This window comes from Podarcis muralis, chromosome 14 (genome assembly GCF_964188315.1).
Source record: "Podarcis muralis chromosome 14, rPodMur119.hap1.1, whole genome shotgun sequence".
NCBI lineage: Eukaryota > Metazoa > Chordata > Lepidosauria > Squamata > Lacertidae > Podarcis > Podarcis muralis.
Genome location: NC_135668.1, coordinates 55,099,118 through 55,120,006, shown reverse-complemented (window position 1 = coordinate 55,120,006; position 20,889 = coordinate 55,099,118). Strand labels below are relative to the sequence as shown.

Sequence of the window (20,889 nt, the reverse complement as noted above, 5' to 3'; positions counted from 1 at the left end):
AGAGCAGAAGGGTTCCCGTCTTGGGTCGCCGTCGCCATCCTTCCTGGCCCCTTATTTGCACTTCGGGGCCGCATTTGCAGAAAGCTCGTTCCAAGCGCCTTCTGTTCGAAGGAGCCTCCGCTCCCTCTTCCACCTCGCCCTACGGAACCCGGCCCCCGACGCAGCAATCAGGCCCGAGACAGGCGGCTGGCTTCGGCTCTTTATTGGGAGGGATCAAGACAGGAGCTGGGGCCGCGGGCTAGCGCAGGGGGCGCCGTCGGGACCGCGCGGAGCGGCGCGGGGCCGTCTTCAGCGGGCTGCTCCGCGCGGATTTGCGCGAGAAGCCGCGTAGCGGGTAGGACGTGGAAGTGCCCAGGCCGGGGTCTCCTGCGGCGGCGGCAGCGTCGTCTGCCGTTGGCCCTTCCCTCGACGGCCGGTATCTGCAGCCGGGCGACTTGCACAAGCAAGCCCAGCGGCGGCCCTTCGCCTCCCAGAAGCGCTCGCCGTAATCGAACCTGCGAGGGGCAGAAACGCCGCCGAGTGAAGACGGGGCGCCCGCTCCCCTCGTCGCCGGGGGCAAACTGGGCCCCTCCCGCCGCCCCCAATCCGGCAGGAGATCAGAGGACACTCCGGGACCGGCTCTCGCCACCCCATTTGCTGCAGCCAAAGTGCTGCTCTGTTCAAGGGCGGGGGATAGCAGGAGCGGAGAGTCACGTCTCTTGCGGTTGCCAGGCGCCCATTCGGGAGTGGCTGAAGCCCCCGGGAGGTCACCAGCAGGTGGCGCCAGAGCTAATGACGGGCAGCGCCAAGTGGCTTGGCTCCAAGCAGCGCCTCCTCCCGGCTGAGTCTTGCAAGGGCAAACCTGAGACTGAAGTCCGAGAAGCCCCCCGCCTCCTGGCTGGTTGCAAGTCCAGGGGGCAGGCATGGAGGTGGGGGCCCCTTCACCCCACGGCAGCCCCCTTTCTCTCCAGCAGCACCACCTACGCCAGCTCTTCGCCCGCCTGGATGGCCCGGGCGCTGAAGAAGGCGATGCCGGGGATCTCGTGCCCCACGACCACCGGCAGAGCCACCAGGTTGGGCTGGCACGAATGGTTCAGGAAGCGGCCCACGCTGCCGTAGAAGCGCCCGTCCAGGCAGCACTCGGGGCCCGCCTGCGGGGAGAGGGGGGCAACGCTGAGCTCCAGTGCCCGCCCCCCAGGAAGGGGGCACAAACCCCTCCCGCCCCCCAAGTGGAGGCGGAAATGTCACCTGCATGTCCACCACAAAGGAATAGGCGGCGTCCTCTCGCTGGGCAGCCTCGGCGCTGGAAATCAGCTCCCCAAAGTACCTGGCGGGGAGGAAAGGGCCATGAGGGTTTTTTTGGGGGGAGGGGAATTGCCTGGACTCAGCCCCTCTCTTCTCCCCCCCGCCGGGACTTACTGGCAAAGGAAGGCTCCTCGGGGCACCTCCTGCATCGTGCGCACTGCCCAGCCCTTGCCTGGCACCCGGTACAGCTGCAGCTGCGTCCTGCGGATGAGAGGGTGCTGGGGCCCACCTCGGGCAGCGGAAAGCGGGACCCCCACTGGGCACCAGAGGGGCGAGGGGGGTTGCGGGGCGAGAAGAGAAGCAGGCAAGCAAGAGTCCCAAGGGCGGGGTGGCAAGCGGGGTTGTTTTTCTAAGGGGGCGACTTGGGTGGGCTGGCACGGAGGGAGAGCCAAGTGGCGAGGGGGGGTGGGCTTCGATTCCCTCCTTTGCTTCTCTCGCAGGGCTGCGGCAAGTATTTCTGCCCCTGTGAAAGTGGCAGCGTTTGAACGCGCAAAGCGCCGTCTCCTTAATGGAAAAGAACAAAGGGTCCCCTCACGGGAAGCAGGAATCTGGAAAGGGGCTGCTCGTAGAATCACAGAATGGCAAGGTTGGGGGGGACACCAGGGGTCATCTAGTCCAACCCCCTGCCATGCGGGAGTCCAAACCAATTCACCCCTGATGGGCGGCCATCCAAGCTCTGCTTAAGAACGTCCTCAGAAGGAGAGGCCGTTGACACCATCGTGTGCCATTTGGCCAGGGGGCAAAGGAAGAGGGTGCCAAGGCATCTGACCCAGGCTGGTGGGTGCTCCCACCCAGCCTTCGAAATTCCCCAGGCACCAAGCGCATTTCACAACTGGCGCGGGTGCCAACTGCGACCACACGGAGATCTCTGGGCTGGTGACAGACATGCCCACCTGGCTGGCCCCTCCAGCTTCCTTAAGCAGGTCAGCAGAAGTGTTTATCTGTTCCATTTGTCTCCCACCTTCTTCTCCAAGGAGTCCACGGTTCATCCCCCTCCTCATTTGATCCCTACAACGACCCTGTGAGGTCGGCTAAGAGGCTGTGACTGACCCAGTGAACTTCATGACAGAGTGGGGATTCGAACCCTCATCTCCCAGGGTCTGACACTCTCACCACTACACCCCACTGCCTTCCTAAAGTACTTCTGCTGTGGGGCAGCTCTATATATTAAGTCGGTGAACTTACCGGGGAGCCCGCAGGCCCCTGGCCCAGGGAAAGGGGGCTCACCTGAGGCCCCTCTGCGCCACCCGGTTGGGGCAGGAGCTGGCGCAGGAGCAAAGCATGTGGCACTCGTAGATGGGGCCCGCCTCGGCTCTGCTGCCGGCCGCGTCTGGCGCCAGCCGGCCATCCTGGACCACAAGAGGAGAGAAACGGCCGGCTGGCCCTCAGTGGCTCCGGCTGACCTCCCCGCCTGGCCCCAGGAAGGGCGGGAGCGGCTCTCACCGGAGTGTACCAGGAGCGCAGGCTGCGCTCGACACACGGGCAGGTGGGCGCAGAGCAGGAACTGGCGCACTCGCAGTGCTGAAAGAAGGCAAGGCGGTCAGGCGATTCGGGGTCACGCTCAGGCCCCTACAAGGCCCCCAGAGGGCACTCTGCAGCCACAGCTTGGCAGACGCCTAATTCGTTATTATTTATTTTTATTACTATTTTGCTTCGGCGGTCCTCTACAGGGAGCCAGCCCTGGCAGAGGCCCGCCAGATCCTTCCTTCTCAAGCCACCTGGTTTGGGTACCCTCAAGGCTCCAGGTGCCGGAAACAACGTCAACAGGAGCAGCATCACTTCTCTGCACCATTCGACAACCTGGCGCCCTCCAAGGGTTTCTGAGGACAGACCCTGTCAGCCCCGGGTCTTCCAAAACATGCTATTTGTTGGGTTTGGGAGGGCGCCAGGTTGGCAGAGGATGCCTTCAAACAGCACAAGGAGGCCTGAATGGTCGAAACGCAGCCCTATGAAATGTCTCTGGTTTGGAGGGCTGCTCAGAAGACGCCCCAGAGTTGTGGGGCGTCTGGATGGATGGTGGGGCTTCCCTGCCCACCCAGCAACTTCAGCCCCTCCGACTCACCCTGGAGCACGGAAGAGGAGTGGGTGGACAATGCCCCTCACCTGACTTCTGCCCCAGCCCGTCGCTGGAAGCACCGCAGAGTCCGACACAAAGTTCTGCGTGACGTAGAGGAAGGCTCCGGGCGCCGGCTCCTCGTCCACCCCGTTGACGCAAGGGATGGGGACTTGCTCAAAGCCCCGGGAGATGTCTCTGGGGACGACAAGAGCGGCCGTTGAGCCACAGCTGCAGCCCGGTTGGAGGGAGGGGGTCCCTCCCGCCTTAGCCCAGCCGCCCCCGGGTGCCGCTCACCTGCAGAGGAGCCTCTCCGTCGGGTGGGGGGGCCGCGCAGAGGCGGCCTCCAGGGCCCGCCAGGAAGGGGAGCTGGGCTTGCAGCACTGCAGAGCCACTTGGCCGGCTCTGTTCTTCAGGGAGACTTTGGCGCCGTGGGCGAGAAGCAAGCTGTGGGACGCAAAGAGGGGCAGCTGAGCACCCTGGGGGGGGGGAGCCCCCAGGTCCTCCAGTCAGAAGCTGGAGCACCAAGGAAGGACTAAGAAGGGCTGTGGCAGCCCCACCTACCCAGAGAGGAGCCCCGGGGAGAACCTCTGGGGGGCGGTTTCCTTTGCTCTCCATCCACTCAAACAGCCCCCCTCCCAGTGGAAGCTTCCTGCTGCCTTCTCCTCTAGCCAGGCTTCCCCCCAGACCTCCCTCCTCTCCCGTTGCAACTCCTGACTCCCTGGGGGTCAGTTAGGTTGACCCCCACATCCTTCCCATCTGGCTCAGAGTGGCTAGGAGCTTGCTCTCTGTTGGGGTAAGAATAGATGCTGGGAGAGGATATACGGTATTGGCCTGAATATAAGATGCACTTTCTTTTTGCCAAATTCCAACCGTGAAAAGTTATAAGTGCGGCTTAAATTCGCGACCTTACAAAGATTGACTTTTACGATATAGCTGCTGAAACAGACATGCGGTCAAAATGTTTTCTTGCCGATTTGCAAGCTTGAGACTGTTGTGCAATCAATTCTAATGTCATTCATAGCTTTCCCCGAATTTTACAGTGCAGTATTGGTTTTTTATTTGCATTTACGGTGCTATGAACAAGTGTTTAACCCACTGGCGGGTCCTCTCTAGTACCCACAGGATTTTATTCTACATCTGCCATTTACAGGTGTGAGTGCCTGCAGAATTTTAAGGGAGCGGGTTATATTCAGGTATTGTCTTTCTCTCCCCCCCCCCCCCAATTTTAAAGGTGCGGCTTATATTCGGGCCAATACGGTATTTGCTAGATATTATCCTTCCTTCCTCAGGTTTGTGAGTTCAGCAGGGTGTCATTCCTTTGCAGCTTCAAAGGGAAGCTGGTTTGAGCCTTTTTGATGGAGGAATCCCGGCTGCTTTAAGGCAGATGCTCTCACAGTTGGCTGGGTGGAAAGTGACGAAGAAGAGAGGATGAGCCCAGGCAGGTTGGAGGAGATACAGAGCTGGGCCCCCTCGCTCTCAGGGCACAGCGGGAGCATCTCTCACTGCAGAGTCCTCTCTGGCAGACTAGAGCTTCAGCGCCTCTCATGTGCCAGCCTAGCAAAGAGTGGGCGTCTGGCCTATACTGCTCTTTGACTATCCCACCCTGCACAGCCAGGCCAAGGGAGAGGCGGGTGCTGACCTCTCATCTCCTTGCCAAGGGCGCAAGGGAGCTTCTGGGCGATGGCTGCTTCTCCTCCGCAGCCAAGCTCTGGGCCTGGCTGGGGCCACTGGGCTGTGGGATGTAGCAGTCAAATACAACATTTCCTGTTTGCCCAGAGTGGACACACAAGGGGGTGTTACTCCAGTGCCAGGAGGACTTCCTGTCACACCTTTCTGGAGCATCCTCCCCCTGCGTGTGACCAGGTAGATGGGCGTGACCCTGGGAGACCCCGTAAAAGGACTGTTCATGCAGCCATCTTCCCTCTCCCTCTCTCTTGACGCTTCTCTTGATGCTGCTCTCTTGATGTCTTTTGCTGTCTGCTGGCTCTCAGCCAGCAGCGCATGGGCTCAATCCCCATATGGGATAAACTCACACTCTCTTCTGTAACTACAAGCTAAAGGCTGCCTTCAGGATCATACTGTGAACTGAATGTAAGTAAACTTCTTACTTTTAAGAGAAGACTGTTGTGTCTTTATTCTTTTTAAGAGGGAATTAAAAGGGAATTTAGCAGGAACAAACCCAATCTGGAGAAGCCAGACTGGATTGCTTAACTCAAGAGATTCTAATGAATCTACAAGCTTCTTGCAATACACAGGGGAATGTACTAGCATGAGTGAGGAAGGATAATATTTAATTAATATATCCTCTCCCACTGTCCACAACATTCCCACATGGGTGGGCGGCACTCACACGAGACATTCGTAGCGCCTCTCCTGGGCCGCCAGGTGCAGGGGAGAGTCGCCTTGGCCATTCAGCGCATCCACATCGGAGCCGGCATCCAGCAGCATTCTGGCGATGGAGGGGCTGCCGACATATACCGCCCAGTGCAGACAGAGGTTCCCTTCCTAAGGAGGGAAGGGGGGTGGGCAGCAGAGAGAATGGGGTGAGCTGAGCTGGGGGAGCCCTCGGCCAAGCACCTCCCAGGCCACCCTCGAGGGGTTGTGTGACTCTGCAAGGCTTGCTGCCTTTCTCCACAGGGGAGCAGTCTGTGCACCCCAAGGCCCCCACGGCCTGCTGCCCCCAGGATCCTCCAGGTAGGAGGACCTGCGCCTGGCACAAGTGAGCAGCAGCCCTCCCTTGCAGCCTCCCTGCCTGCCTCTGGTTGCAAGACACAGTCACACACAGCCTCTCCTTGGTCAGCCCCACAAGGTGCCTCCAGCTTCCTCGCTGGCTGGCAGAGCCCACCCCCTCCAGTGCCCAGGGGCAGAGCAAGCCGATCAAGCGACTGGGGAGGCACGCCTGCCATGTGCCCAGGAGCGGGGCCAGCTGGGGCAGTACGCTCCACGGGGCCTCCAAGGAGTCTGCCTGCCTCCTCTTAGCCGCCCTACAGCTGAGGGAGAGGCAGCGGGCGGACCATTTGGGTGAGTGCCACCTGGCTTTTTGTCACCCCCTTCAGTGGTGACACCAGGGGCGGCCCACCCCCACTCCTTCCTCCACCCCTGCCAGTGCCGTGGCATCGCGTGGCAGTATGCCAGCAGGGAATGTGTGCCTGTGAGAGCTGCTTGTCCACACTGGCAGCCCAGCCCACTTTGGAGATTCCCCGCTCAGCTCTGCCCTCTTCCTACCAACTGGGGCAGATCTACTAAGAAAGGAACAAAGCTTCAGCTTCTGGGCCGGAGGGGCCCCAGAAGCCACTTTAGTCCACATGGCTTAATTTGGGGGACCCCATTTGAGCCACATGATGGAGGCCAATTGCTTTGACTCAAATTGATTAATATTTTGTTGTGTATATATCAACCCACACAAAGTTTGAGAGTAAGGAGCACAGTTCCGACGAAAGAAGACTGGCAGACAAAATTAATGGATTATGCAGAATTAGATAAAATGACAGGAAGGATTCGAAACCTGCGGGACCAGAGATTTACAGCAGATTGGAAGAAGTATATGAATTATTTGAAGAGCAACTGTAATCAACAAATTACGCTAGTAGGACCACAAGAAGTTTTGTAAGGAGAAATGTATGAAGCATTGCAGATTAGAGAAAGAATAGTGATGTTAGTTATGAGTCAAAAGTAATTGCAGAAGTGAGAAATGTATATTTAGTGATTAGGTTGGAAAATTTCCAGATGAGATTGATGGAAGTCCAAAAAAATTTAAATATATAAGATGTTCAAAATATGTTTAATTATTGTTGAAAGTAATGTTGAAAATTAATTTAAAAATATAAAAAATAGAGTAAGTAGCACAGATGTTGTAAGGGAGGAAGGAAGGGGAAAGTTGGCTGCCCTGCTATGCCCCCCTCCCTTCTAACAGACCTTCTAACAGGTTGCGAAGGGGCTTCCATAACATATTAAGCTTCAGGGGCCCCAAATTGCAGGTCCATCACTGCTCCCAACTGGTCTTCTGTCTGGGTGGGCAATAGGGAGTGAATACCCCCACCCCAATTCATTCTTCCCCCCCCCCCCAGGGATCCAGCCTCGCAGCGCAATCGGAGGGCGAATTCCTCACGTGATCCCGCACAGCTGGGTCTGCTCCGTGGGCCAGCAGGAGCTCCACCAGGCTCTCGTGTCTGTACTCCGTGGCCCAGAAAAGGGGCGTCCGGCCACTGGCGTCCTGGAGAGTGAGGGGGAAGCCAAGAGAACAGCTGTGGGGTGGGCCTTGTCCAGGTGAGGGGCCTTGGAGGGGGGCAAGGAGTCATCTCCCCCCATCGCAGGCACATCCCAGCCCTCCCACCAAGGGAAGGGGGTCCACCACAGCCTGTGGGGCAGGGGGCCCTCCAAGCCATCCTCTGCCGCCGCTGGCTGGCCTACCTGGCTGTTGAGGGCCTCTGGGTCCTGGGCAAGGAGCTGGCGGGCTGTGTCACAGTGGCCCTTCCTGGCCTCCATGTGCAAAAGGGGGTCTGCGGCCACCGCCTCATCCTCCTCGTCCACCTGCAGGCAGGAAGCAACTGGCCTCCAAGCAGCCTCTGCCCCCCTGCCCTGGCCCTCCCCACAAACGGGTCGTCCTGGCTGAGAGTGGCCCAGCCCAAGGGAGTCTGCGGGACCCCCTTCTCCTCCTCACAGAGGGTCAAGGCCAGAGACCTGGAGAATCTGCTTTGCTGGGCAATGGAGCAGACGGCCAAGGGTCAGGGAGATGGAGGCTCCCCTCTTGCTCAGCAATGTGGGGAGGGAGGGAGGGAGGAAAGAAGCCAGTCCCCCCATCAGGTACGTCAGCAAGCACCCCAAGGGGGTCTCTGCCCAGAAGCATTCCTTACCTGTCTTTCAGAGGGGGCTTCGCCAGGCCCCAAACCTCTACTCTCTGTGGGGAAAAGGTTAATACAACATGCAGTTAGCTTGATGCTGGCTGGGGTGCAAAGCTGAATAAAATATGGGGGTGGGGATAAGCCCCATCCCATATAATCAATCACAAGAAGCAGTGCATGTGCACTATTTGAATGGCAATCAACTTTGGGGAGGGGTCTGGCCCCCTCAAACATGTTATTGGGGAGGCCAAAGGGACTTCAGCCAATAGGAGTTGGCTCCTACATTGGGGGGTGAGCAATTGAGACACACACACTTCTTGGAGGGCGCTCACTATGTTCCTCAGTTTCCTTTGCTCCCCCCGCCCAGAGAATAAGCCCCCCACTCTGTGCCAAGATTCCCATTTCCAACCCCTCCCCACCAAACCTGCCTCACCGCTGAGCCCCATGGCAGTGCCACTCTGCGTGGGCAGCAGCCGTTGGGGTGGAATTCAAACAATGCCTGGAGGAGGGCGGGCATTCCATGGAATGGCGCTGCGTCCGGCCAGGACCAAGTGAGGAAGATCAAGGGGAAGCTGGGCAGGACCCCACACAAGACCCCCATGTGCGGCCGCTGCTCCTGCTTGGGTCTGGCCAACACTCCCTGGGAAGCCCCCTCTGGGTTGCTGAGCACAACCGCAGCCCAGGAGGTCTGGCCAAGGAGAGGCCTTCTCTAGATGGCCTGCTATTTCTTATTGTTGTTGTATTATTATTATTTGGGGGGGGGGCTTCCCACTGCAGTATTCTGGGTATGTCCGGGAAATTCACACCAAGGACCATCAGCGTCCGAAAATAAGGAGCTGGATTGCCAGGGCAATGACTACCTGCGGGTGCCTCTCCTGGCTGGGATGTGGAAGGAAGATGGCCAGCCTGGCTGGGTGAGAGCTGAGCGGAGGCTGCAGGCTGAGAAGCCAGAGAGACAGCGCCATGCTTGATTGATGGGCGATTCCAAGGCTGTCACTGTGAGAGAAGAAAGGCCTTTTGGGGTGTCGATGCTGCAAGATCCTCCATCTTTGGCTCAGGCTGTAGACGTGTAAATAAACCATAGATCCTAAAAACACCACAGTCTCTGCTGTCCCTCATTCCAAGGGACCCCAGTCTGGAACCCCTGCAATCTCGCCCTGCTTGGAGATTGGGTGCTTTTCTACCAGTGCTGTGTCCCCTTGAATACCCCCAGAAAAAAAGCACTGATGCCGTCAATTAGCTCACATCAAAGCAAGTGAGTATAAATGCATTCATTGCTACTATTAATTGTGGGGTTATCTTGACTTCCAAGATAGTGTTTGCAGAGCTTCCAGAGCCGTTTGCCTTGGGTTCAGCACCCCCTCCCCAGCAGCTCTTATCGGGCAGCCAGTGGGGAAGGGCCACGTGGGGCAAACTCTGGCTCCACGTCACGGAAAGGCTTGCCCCGGGAGCTTTATCTGCCCCCTTCCCTGCCTGGCATCTCCTGGCTCCGGCACTCTGCCTCTCTCTCTTCTCCAGGCCGCTATGGGCTGCCTCCCGAGACTCCTGCTGGCACTGGGGCTGGCAGTGGCCTTAGTGCATCGTTTGGGGGCCCAGGAGAGCAGGAACCAGGCAGAGGAAGAGGAGGAAGAGGAGGACCAGGGGGTCTTGGTGCTCAACCAGAGCAACTTTGCCCAAGCCCTGCGGAAGCACAAGCTGCTCCTGGTGGAGTTCTGTGAGTAGCAGCTGCTGCAGGGGGGAGAGCTTGAACGGGGCACCACCAGGGACTCCCCTGGCCTGCACCCCCAGGCAAAAAGCAGCAGGCGCTGGGAGGGGGCAGGTGGGGCAAACTGGAGCGCCCCCTTCAGAGGGTGGCTGCTTGGTTGCTTAGGGGAGGGGGCACAGCGGACCCTGTTAAGGGACATCCCCTCCGGCAAGGGTACCCTCTCAACTAGGGCCAGGGCCTTTTCAGCACTGGCCCCAACTTGATGGAACGTTCTGTCCCAAGAGACCAGGGCCCTGCGGGATTTGACATCTTTCCGCAGGGCCTGCAAGATGGAGCTGTTCCACCTGGCCTTCGGGCTTAGACTCACTCTGACCCCTTATATGGGATTTGGTACATACCGTATTTTTCACTTTATAAGACGCACCAGACCACACGACGCACCTAGTTTTTGGAGGAGGAAAACAAAAAAAATGAATCTCAGAAGCCAGAACAGCAAGAGGGATCTCTGCGCAGCGAAAGCAGCAATCCCTCTTGCTGTTCTGGCTTCTGGGATAGCTGCGCAGCCTGCATTCGCTCCATAAGATGCACACACACATTTCCCCTTACTTTTTAGGAGGGAGAAAGTGAGTCTTATAGAGCAAAAAATACAGTAATTTCCCCCTTGGCTTTTTTGCTGGCCCATGTAGGACCAGCATGGTTGAATATCTGATGTTTCCTCCCTTTATGGTCTTGATTTATGGGCTGCTACTAAGATGAGGGGACGCGGGTGGCGCTGTGGGTAAAACCTCAGTGCCTAGGACTTGCCGATCGCATGGTCGGCAGTTCGAATCCCCGCGGCGGGGTGCGCTCCTGTCGTTCGGTCCCAGCGCCTGCCAACCTAGCAGTTCGAAAGCACCCCGGGTGCAAGTAGATAAATAGGGACCGCTTACCAGCAGGAAGGTAAACGGCGTTCCGTGTGCTGCGCTGGCTCGCCAGAGCAGCGATGTCATGCTGGCCACGTGACCCGGAAGTGTCTGCGGACAGCGCTGGCTCCCGGCCTATAGAGTGAGATGAGCGCACAACCCTAGAGTCTGGCAAGACTGGCCCGTACAGGCAGGGGTACCTTTACCTTTACCTTACTAAGATGAGACTGCATTTTAAGCAGTATTTTAATTAACTTTCCCCCCCATTACGTTTTGTTGTAATTTATATTTGGTGTTAGCCATCCTGAGCCTGGCCCTGGCTGGGGAGGGCAGGGTATATAAAAAAAATTATCATTATATTATTATTACCCTTCTTGTAGCTCCCGCCTCACCTTCCAGCCCCCCACCCCACCCCAGCCGTGTCCTCCTGTGGCACCACAGAGCTGCTTCTGTTGGAGCAAACCTGTTCTATGCGCTGGAAGGCGAAAAAGAGATGAAGGAGATGAGATTAAGCAAAAGCAGCTATCAGCGGCCTATTGGGAGAGCAAACATGGCCTGCCAGACCCACGGGGCAGGAGGAAGGGCAGCCTACAGAACCACACTCTCCTGCTGTGCCTGTGGCCCCTGAGACCCACTGGTGTGCATGTACACCCCCCCCATCACCACCACAGTGGGGTTGCCCTGGCCCCACACTCAGAGACAGCAAATTCTTCCCAAGGCCAGTTGCTGGAAAGCGCAGGAGGGAAGAGTAGCTCTCGCACCCAGGTCTTGCTTGTGGGCTTCCCTGTGGGGCTTCTGGCTGGCCACTGTGAGAACAGGATGCTGGACCCGATCCAGCAGGCTCCTCAGATGTCCTTACACACCTCCGCACTGCTTTTGGTTGCCTGTGGGGTTGACGCTTCACCCCTCCTCCTTTTCCCTCCCAGATGCCCCCTGGAGCAGTCACTGCCAGGCCCTGGCCCCGGAGTACGCCAAGGCCGCCGCCCTGCTGAAGGAGGAGGGCTCTGCGCTGCGCCTGGCCAAGGTGGACGGGGAGCAGGAGAAGGAGCTGAGCGCAGAGTTTGGAGTCAGCGGCTTCCCCGTCCTCAAGCTGTTCAGAGACGGCAACCGCACTCACCCGGCGGACTTCACAGGTCAGAAGAGGCAGTGGTTTTGCGGGGCGTTCTCAGCCGCCCTGGACCTCCCCTGTCGGAGGCAGGGTGGCTCTGAATACCCATTGGTGCGGCCCTTGGGTCCCTTTGGGAGCATCCGGCTGGCCCCTTTGAGAACAAGATGCTGGACTAGATGGGCCTGATCCAGCAGCAGCCGGGGTCTCCCTTGGTTCTTATCCTGTGGCTCTTTGGGCATGAGGTGTCAAGCGAGGGAGTTCCCCTCTTCCTCCAGTAGCTCACAGATAAGAATTAATGAGCAGTTGATAGATTTCTAGTCCTTTATTACAACGTCGTGTTGCACACACAGACAACCCTCTGCAAGGAGATCAGTTGCCTATTCTGAATCTGACTTCCAACTTCTGCAGCAAGGAGTGCGCCAATGGGAAGTCCCTCCCCCTCTCAGTCTCCTTTGTTCTCCGATACGTTCAGAGCTCTGAGTCCAAGGGGAGGGGGGTCTCTCCCCCACTTTCAATTGATGTATCTTCCAGCTGACCGCTCCCTTCCGGATCGCTTGTCATTATCTCATAGCTGGGTAACTCCTCCCTAACCTGTTCAGCTTCTACGTTTGTTTCTGCCTCTCTCTCTCTGCTTCTGGAAATGCTGGAGTTTGGTGGGGGGGGGGGATATCCCCCTTCCTCTTGAGAGGAGCTGATCTGCCTGAGACTGCATTCCCCAATCTTCAGATCCAGACCATTCCCTGACATGAGGGCTTCACCTCAGAGGGAGCAAGAAAGCTCTTCGCTTGCAGCTCCTCGCCTAGATTTCCCGGGATTGCATTTGCATCACATCAGGGGCTTATTCTCATCTGAACCTCAGCCGCCATGAGCCCCTGCGAGAGGAGTGGTGCCATTCGCCGCTCTCCCTTCATAACACAGTGCCTGGTCAAGCAGGTGGTGCTGCCCCACAACTCACACTTTTGCCGCCCGTTTGCCAGGCCAGCGAGACGCAGAGGGAATCGTGAAGTGGCTGAAACGGAAAGCTGGGCCCAGTGCGGTGCTGCTGGAGAATGCCAGCCAGGCGGCTGCTTTCCTGGATGCCAACATGGTGGCGGTGGTCGGATTCTTCCCTGTGAGTGCCCCACTTGCGCCTCTGCACTCCTGCAGCCAAGCCAAGCTGCTACCCCTGAGCTGCTGTTTCCTGGTGGTGCAGCCAGCTGCCTGCTCCCTGCAGCTGGGAAAGGGAGGAAATGTGAGGGTCAGCCTCTGGCACATTCCAGGGGACATTTGGGCCCCAGCTGGGGAGCCCCCAGGGAGTTGCTGTCTTAGGGTAGCTTCCCCGCACCCAAGGCCCTGCCGGGGGAAGCAGGTCTCCCAGAACGAGACTCTCTTTCCTCTCCACAAATGGAGCGCAGGCCTCGGATATCCTGTGCGTGCTGCTCCTGGCATCCTGTGCCCGGCTCAGCCGCCACGCATTCCTTGCAGGACCTGCAGGATGAAGACGTGCGCCTCTTCTACGATGTGGCCAGCGATGCTCCGGACGTTGCCTTCGCACTCACCAACTGCTCGGAGCTCTTTGAGAAGTTCAACGTGACCCACCCTGGCACCGTCTCTCTCTTCCGGAAGGTGAGAGCTGGGCCAGGCGGGCACTTCCAGGAGCTTAGCAGGGTTGGTTAAAAGACGGGGGGGGGGGGCATTTAGAGGGGAGGCGTATCTTTCTGTGACTGGTGCAGCTGCTGAGATTTAGATGGTGCTCCCTGGATCTGCCCAGACAGACTCTGTCACATAACCGTTTCTTGAGTGGAATTTTTTGGAAACATCTCTCAAGTACAGCTGAAGGCAGTATATTCAATCTTGCAAGAGTATAAGTGTGCCTATATTTTTGAATTATTAAGTTATGCAAACAGGGTGCCAGAGAGTCAAGACGACTGGGTGGGAAATAGTCATACCATGCCCAAAATTTCCTTATTGTGGCCAGATTATTCTGTTGCTCGATATCATTTTAAGCACTGCCTAATTAAGTTGTTCACTTTTCTAAAACCCAGTGTGAGTAGCTGGGCTATCATCCTTCTATTATTGTCCATTCTGGGTTGCCCAACCACTGCTACAGTGTCCTTTCTCTTGGCAGATCAAGATGAGCAGGTGACAGCAAAGGTTGCAAGGTTTTTCACCGGGGCAATTAGAATAAGATCCCTTATTTGACCATTGACCCAAACCCCCAAAATGTTTTTTACATAATTGACTTTTTACCTTTATCCTCTGTATACCACAATTTTGTTTGCTTTATTTTTATGGCTGATGGCTGATGCAAAGAAAGATTCATTCATTCATTAATCCATTCATTCATTCGCTTGCAGCATGATGAGTCCCGGGAAGACTTCCTGGTGGATGAAGAGCTAGGACTGGATGGGGCGGAGCTGGCACAATTCATCCTGGTGCAGAGCCTGGAGCTGGTGATGGAGTATACGAGCCAGGTGAGAGGAAGCTCTGCAGTTCCTCAGACCCTTCTTCCTCCTGGCTGCCAGCCAGAGCCCAGCTCCTCTTGGCTCTTTCTTGCTAGGGTTGCTTGTCCCTTTTAGGGATTTTCCAGCATTGCAGGGGGTTGGCCCAGATGACCGTGGGGGGGGGGCCCTTCCAACTCGTTACCTCCCCTTCTAGCAAGCAAAGCCCTGCCACAGCTCAGCACCTCCAGAGGGAGAGGAGCCACTGCATGTCAGGCTCCAGGGAATCTGATCCACATAGAGCACAAGGGCCAGCCAAAAGGCCTGGAAACGATGCCTTATGAGGAACGGCTAAGGGAGCTGGGCATGTTTAGCCTGGAGAAGAGGAGGTTGAGGGGTGATATGATAGCCATGTTCAAATATATAAAAGGATGTCATATAGAGGAGGGAGAAAGGTTGTTTTCTGCTGCTCCAGAGAAGCGGACACGGAGCAATGGATCCAAACTACAAGAAAGAAGATTCCACCTAAACATTAGGAAGAACTTCCTGACAGTAAGAGCTGTTCGACAGTGGAATTTGCTGCCAAGGAGTGTGGTGGAGTCTCCTTCTTTGGAGGTCTTTAAGCAGAGGCTTGACAACCATATGTCAGGAGTGCTGTGATGGTGTTTCCTGCTTGGCAGGGGGTTGGACTCGATGGCCCTTGTGGTCTCTTCCAACTCTATGATTCTATGATCCCTCCCACAGTGGCAGCCAGGAAGCAGCTAAAAAAAGAAGAGTTCTTACCAAGTCTTTTATTCAATATTTACAGAGAGAGAACACAGAAATTGTGGGAATGTTCAGGGAGGCAGGAGAGGATATATTGTTTATTAAAATCCTTCCCAAGTTGCCCTAGCAAGTTCTATAACTTAGCAGAGTTTTAACATATCCAAGCAGCAGAAGGACGAGAAATATGAGCTACATTGCTAAGACAGACAGACAGAAAAGAATATACATCCCCTCTCTCTGAAAGCAGAGAGGCAACTGGAACAAAGGAACAGGAAACCAGTAATATCAACATCCGTCTCCCGTGAGACTTCCAACAGTCTGGAATGTCTGGAATGTAAACAGAGTCTTGTGACTCCAAGCGCTGCACAGCGGCAAAACAGAAATCTAACATCCTTCCCTTTTCTGTGAACACCACTGGGCAGTGTGTCAAAACAGAAACCTAACACTCACACCCCTCCACCCCTGGGGGGTCCCCACTCTGGCATTCCCAAAGCAAAGGAAGGATTAGACTCTGCTTAATAGAAGACACACAGAGGCTTGACCAGCAAGACTCTGGGAGGTGTGCGTATAATAATAATGCCTGTCCACCCTCCGGCCCAGGTCGTTTTATTCACAAAAGAACTTTTTACACAGTGTACTTAAGAACCAATCAGATTTCCTCTGAGCATTTCAAAAAACCCATGTGGGACAAAGTTAAACTACAAAAACTAATTAAGCATGCATACTTCTGGGGTAAATAAAACAGAACAAAAAAGGAGGGATGCATTCAGCAACCCCGGAGGTCATAAACAGCAATAAACATGATAGGAAGGATGGCAAGGACGATAGGGATCTTTATCACCTTCATGTGAAAAACTATTTCTTGGCCCTGAGATGAACAAAATCAAGGAAGGGCACATCAAAGAACTGCCTACTATCTTTCATGGCCTGGCGAAGCAACTGGCAACTGGGCTGTGTAAGTGACTTGTCAAGCAAGAGAAATAGGACAGGGATGCAGAGGCGTGGATTGATCAAAAATCATTTAAAAATGGCTTAAACCCAGTCAACGCAATGCTTTCATTGCTGACACAGATGGCTTGCTCCATATTTTGTATAATTCCTCCTAGCAATCCCACCTGATCACTACACCCGCCTGTGTCTTTCCCTTAGAACTCCTCCAGGATATTTGGGGCAAAGATCCCAAACCACCTGCTGCTCTTCATCAACAAGACGCAGGACTCTCAGCTGGAGCTCCTCAGCAGCTTCCGAGATGCTGCCCCTGCCTTCCGGGGACAGGTGAGCCCCCCGTGGCCAGCCGGCACATTTGCCCTGGGGCTTTTGGGTGGGGGGTCCCATGCAGGGAGGGGGTGGGGTTTGTGTGGGTGCTGTGTTTTCTGCTTCTGGGAGGCGAGTCCCAGGGAGCATATTCCTGCCCTGCCGGGGGTTGGACTAGACTCATCTCTGCCCCTCTGTGCACCCCCTGGGCAGGTGCTTTTCGTGCTGGCCGACGTCAACGGGGAAGGAGCCCAGATCCTGCACTTCTTTGGCCTCAAGAGCCCCGAGGCTCCCGCCATCCGCTTCATCAACATTGAGAGCAACAGGAAATACCTCTTGGGCGCAGACGGATCCCTCACGGCTCCTGCCATCCATGCCTTCTGCCAGGAGGTGATGGAGGGCAAAGTCCAGGTGGGCAGCCAGCTGCATGGTGAGGCTGGGGGGGGGGGGGAGAAAGGGACAAGGACTCTTTTTTATATTCCTTTTTTTAAAAAATGTACTTCACATACAATTTATCATTCACTTATATGTTTCCTTTTGTCTTTCCCACCCACCCTGCACTGATGTTTTTTATCCTTAATTGCTGCATTTATTATTGTAGTTGTTGTTTAGTCGTTTAGTCGTGTCCGCCTCTTCGTGACCCCCTGGACCAGAGCACGCCAGGCACTTCTGTCTTCCACTGCCTCCCGCACTTTGGTCAAACTCATGCTGGTAGCTTCGAGAACACTGTCCCACCATCTCGTCCTCTGTCATCCCCTTCTCCTTGTGCCCTCCATCTTTCCCAACATCAGGGTCTTTTCCAGGGAGTCTTCTCTTCTCATGAGGTGGCCAAAGTATTGGAGCCTCAGCTTCAGGATCTGTCCTTCCAGTGAGCATTCAGGGCTGATTTCCTTCAGAATGGAGAGGTTTGAGCTTCTTGCAGTCCGTGGGACTCTCAAGTCTCCTCCAGCACCATAATTTGTACTTATTACTAAACCCCCCCAATTCCATCTGACCATTCTTTTTTTCTCCCACACATATTTCAAATCCACTCCTACCATTCCTGTTCATGGAACATTTATTTGATTCTTATTAGTTTGTGACCCCATGCACATATTGTATGTCTTCTGTTTATGAATTTTGAAACAGTATAGTGTTATAAAAATAGTCAGTATATTATTAGCCGGCATGTTGCTTGTTGTTGTTCATATTTCAAATCCTGCACGCAATTTCCTATTGCTAAAATATTTGGCAGGTAGTCCAAAAAAAAGGCCTCCCATTTTCCATAAACAGTTCATCGCTGTGTCTGTCCTCTGAGTTTTACCGTCAGTTTTGCCATTTCAGCATAATCCATTCATTTTATAAGCCACCATTCTCTGGTTGGAGTCTCTTTGAAATCAAGAAATCAAGATAGCAAACTTTTTGTAAAAGAATGGAAATGGTTTATTGAATATTTACAAACAAACTGTAAGCAGATAAGAACATTGGCAGGGTTATTGTAATAAGCTGCAGTTTTATAAGAGTATGAATTTAAAGTAGATGGATAAATGAGCAAATTAACATGGATGTGCAGAGAATATTAAAAATAAATTTAAGGAACTACAAAAAGAGGGGGGAGGAAGTCAAGTTTTGAAATGTTAAAATGATTGTAAAATTATTGAAATGTATAAAACTGAAAATCATAAATAAAATAAAATAAAAAACAAGTCTATCACCACTCCACCGACCCACAGCACTAAGCGTTGCTTCCTCTTTCCAGCCATACCTGATGAGCGAGGAGATTGCAGAGGACTGGGATAAGGCGCCCGTCAAGACCCTGGTTGGGAGAAACTTTGATCAAGTGGCGTTTGACGAGAGCAAGAGCGTCTTTGTGAAGTTCTGTAAGTGGCACTTTGGGACTGGGGAGGAGGAACCTCAAAGCTGCCTCTGGGGCTCGTCCACGTTCCCTCCTGGCATCCTCTGGAAACTTACTGGGAGGGCAGCCCTCCTTGGGGGTTTTCCCCTCTCATCCCCAGTTGGCAGAAACAGGCTTGACCCAGACTTTTCAGGTACATATACAGAGCTCAATGATATATACATATACAGAACTGCAGGAATCTTTTTACCCGGTGTGGGACTGAAACCCTGAGATTCAAAGTCTCGCGCTCTACTGACTGAGCTATCTCATGGAAAATTGCTGCTGAGAGAACTTGCTTGCTTTACAGACTTTCAGAGCCCAGCCCTTCCCAAGCGGTTCAGAAAACATTTATTACAAAAACCGCATAGAAATAATTTACCAGTGTGATAACAAATGTGTATCAGCCAAACAGTCTGGAATTTATAAAGTCTTCAGGATACTTTGAAATGGGGCCAGAATGCTCAATGGGGCCATAATTCCCTGAGGAGGAAATCCTGAAAGGCTGGGCCCACCACTGAGAAGGTCCTGTTTCCCATTTTTAACACTTGATTGGGAGCTGCTCAGAGTGGCTGGGGAAACTCAGCCAGATGGGCGGGGTATAAATAAATTATTATTATTATTATTATTATTATTATTATTATTATTATTATTATTATTACCCATCAATCCAATAGGCCATAACAGGCCACAACAGAGCGGGGGTTTTGAAGCTGAACTTAAAGTCCCGGTGGGCTTACAGTGGGGCAAGGGGTCTCAAACTATGTAGGGCTTTAACAGTTAAAACAGGGCCTGAAAATGGGAGCAGAAAGCAACCGGCAGCCAGTGCAGTTGGTACCAGATCAGTGCAAACACCCATTACATCCTCTGTGCCAGTTGTGGGGTCATTTTTAAAGGCAGCCCCACAGGGAGGTGTTAAGAGGGACGCAGCCTGCACAACTGAAACCAGGTCAGCTTTCTCCAGAGAGGGCTGCAGTTGGTGAACCGGCCTGACGACAAAACAGACTTGCGTCTTCCTAACTCCATCCCTTCTCTTCCGCTTCCACAGATGCCCCCTGGTGCCCGCACTCCAAGGCGATGGCGCCCGCCTGGGCAGAGCTGGGCGAGAAATATAAAGACCGTGAGGACGTCCTCATCGCAGAGATGGACGCCACGGCCAACGAAGTAGCAGGGCTCCCCATCCGAGCCTACCCAACGCTCTACTACTTCCCTGCAGGGCAGGACAAGAAGGTAATGCAGGTGCCCCATGGCATGGGGTGGGGGAAACTGTGGCCGCAGGATGTGCCCAGGTCCTCCGGGACAGTAGAGCAAGGAGGCTCCCCCAGGAGGTAGAAGGGAGGCGGCAGCTGCTTGTGGGGCAAAGCCAGGCCAACACCCCCCGTTTTCCACCCCAGATGATCGAGTACCAGAGCGCCAGAGACCTAGAATCCTTCTCGGCGTTCTTGGAGAACGGGGGTGAGGTCCCTCCCCAGGACGACACCAAGGTGAGTTTCAGCGGCAACCCCTCGTGCCCACTCCGAACATTGAGTTTGTCCCCGTTCCCACGGTGATGCTGGGCTCTGGCTTTCCAGGCTGCTGAGACCCCCGAAGAACCCCAGGAGAATCGAACGAGCCCACCAGGCTCCCCAGAACCAAGGGACGAGCTGTAGAGCCGGCCGTGGCCTCCGAGGGCATCGCTTCCTTCGTGGCTCCGCTGCACGTTTGCCGGTGGCCAAAAACCTGAGGATCTGGGACAGTCGCCACGTGTGAGAGTTGTGCAATGTAGGGGACAACAGCTCCCTTCGCCCCCCCCCCCAATCAGGCTCCCACTCCTGCCTAAATGCTGCCCTGGGAAGAGACCAGCAGCCCCTTCCTCCTCCTCATTTTTACTGTATATATTTATTTATATCCCGCCTTCTCCCCTGAAAGGGACTCAAAGGTGGCTCACAGACAAAAACACCGGAAGGAAGCAACAATTGAAAAGCAATGAAGCACTAGCAGAAATCTATCAATCATGATGATCTATTAAAAACATGCAGATAATTGCAGCACCAGCCCTTTCATTGACAGCAGCCCCCGTGTCCCACCCTCCCCAGCGGCGGCCTCCATCCCGGGGAGAAAGCTGCAAATCTCTGCAGCTTAGTTAGAAGGTGGCAGTGCTAGTTTAGAAGTCACACAGGACTCTTCCTCAGGGAGAAGGGAAAGGCAGAAAGCACAGACCATTTGGGGATGGGGATGAGGGCTGACCCAAGGCCTAGCCTCTAAATCAGGGGTAGGCAACCTAAGGCCTGGGGCCAGATCCGGCCCAATCGCCTTCTAAATCTGGCCTGCGGACAGTCCCAGAATCAGTGTGTTTTTACATGAGTAGAATGTGTGCTTTTATTTAAAATGCATCTCTGGGTTATTTGTGGGGCATAGGAATTCGTTCATCCCCCCCCAAAAAAATATATAGTCTGGCCCCCCACAAGGTCTGAGGGACAGTGGACCAGCCCCCTGCTGAAAAGGTTTGCTGACCCCTGCTCTAAATTAAGAGTGTGCTTCACCCAAGCAATGTCCCACCGTCTGGCTGAGGTCCTGGCCTCCAAAGCAAGCCAAGGCAGCACCTTGCTATCAGCCCACACAGCACTGCAGATGGGGCACACAGGGGTCTGAGAGTGAGTGATTGGGGGGCGGGGCGGTTGATACGACATCCTTGTGCAAAG

At 54.8% G+C, this 20,889-nt stretch overlaps 3 protein-coding genes across 3 annotated transcripts; 1 reads left to right on the top strand and 2 right to left on the bottom strand.

The window, feature by feature from the left end:
• Nucleotides 1-187: 187 nt before the first annotated feature.
• Nucleotides 188-3,060, bottom strand: LOC144325499 (histone-lysine N-methyltransferase EHMT1-like). Its single transcript, XM_077918938.1, has 6 exons — nt 3,016-3,060; nt 2,728-2,853; nt 2,512-2,633; nt 1,399-1,485; nt 1,228-1,306; nt 188-1,130 (listed from the first exon to the last, which is right to left on the bottom strand). The coding sequence occupies exons 1-6, from the start codon at nt 3,058-3,060 to the stop codon at nt 960-962; spliced, it is 630 nt and encodes a 209-aa protein (XP_077775064.1). The 3' UTR covers nt 188-959.
• LOC114583936 (histone-lysine N-methyltransferase EHMT2-like) lies at nt 2,842-8,328 on the bottom strand. The gene is made up of 6 exons (XM_028705285.2): nt 8,194-8,328; nt 7,751-7,870; nt 7,449-7,553; nt 5,691-5,845; nt 3,635-3,784; nt 2,842-3,535 (listed from the first exon to the last, which is right to left on the bottom strand). Exons 2-6 carry the CDS (start codon nt 7,823-7,825, stop codon nt 3,343-3,345), a joined length of 678 nt encoding a protein of 225 aa, XP_028561118.2. The 5' UTR covers nt 7,826-7,870; nt 8,194-8,328; the 3' UTR covers nt 2,842-3,342.
• A 1,163-nt stretch (nt 8,329-9,491) lies between these two features.
• PDIA2 (protein disulfide isomerase family A member 2) lies at nt 9,492-19,953 on the top strand. Its single transcript, XM_028705284.2, has 11 exons — nt 9,492-9,895; nt 11,715-11,921; nt 12,874-13,007; nt 13,361-13,501; nt 14,233-14,349; nt 16,231-16,356; nt 16,549-16,746; nt 18,074-18,194; nt 19,257-19,438; nt 19,603-19,692; nt 19,780-19,953. Exons 1-11 carry the CDS (start codon nt 9,706-9,708, stop codon nt 19,855-19,857), a joined length of 1,584 nt encoding a protein of 527 aa, XP_028561117.2. The 5' UTR covers nt 9,492-9,705; the 3' UTR covers nt 19,858-19,953.
• The last annotated feature ends 936 nt before the right edge of the window (nt 19,954-20,889 follow it).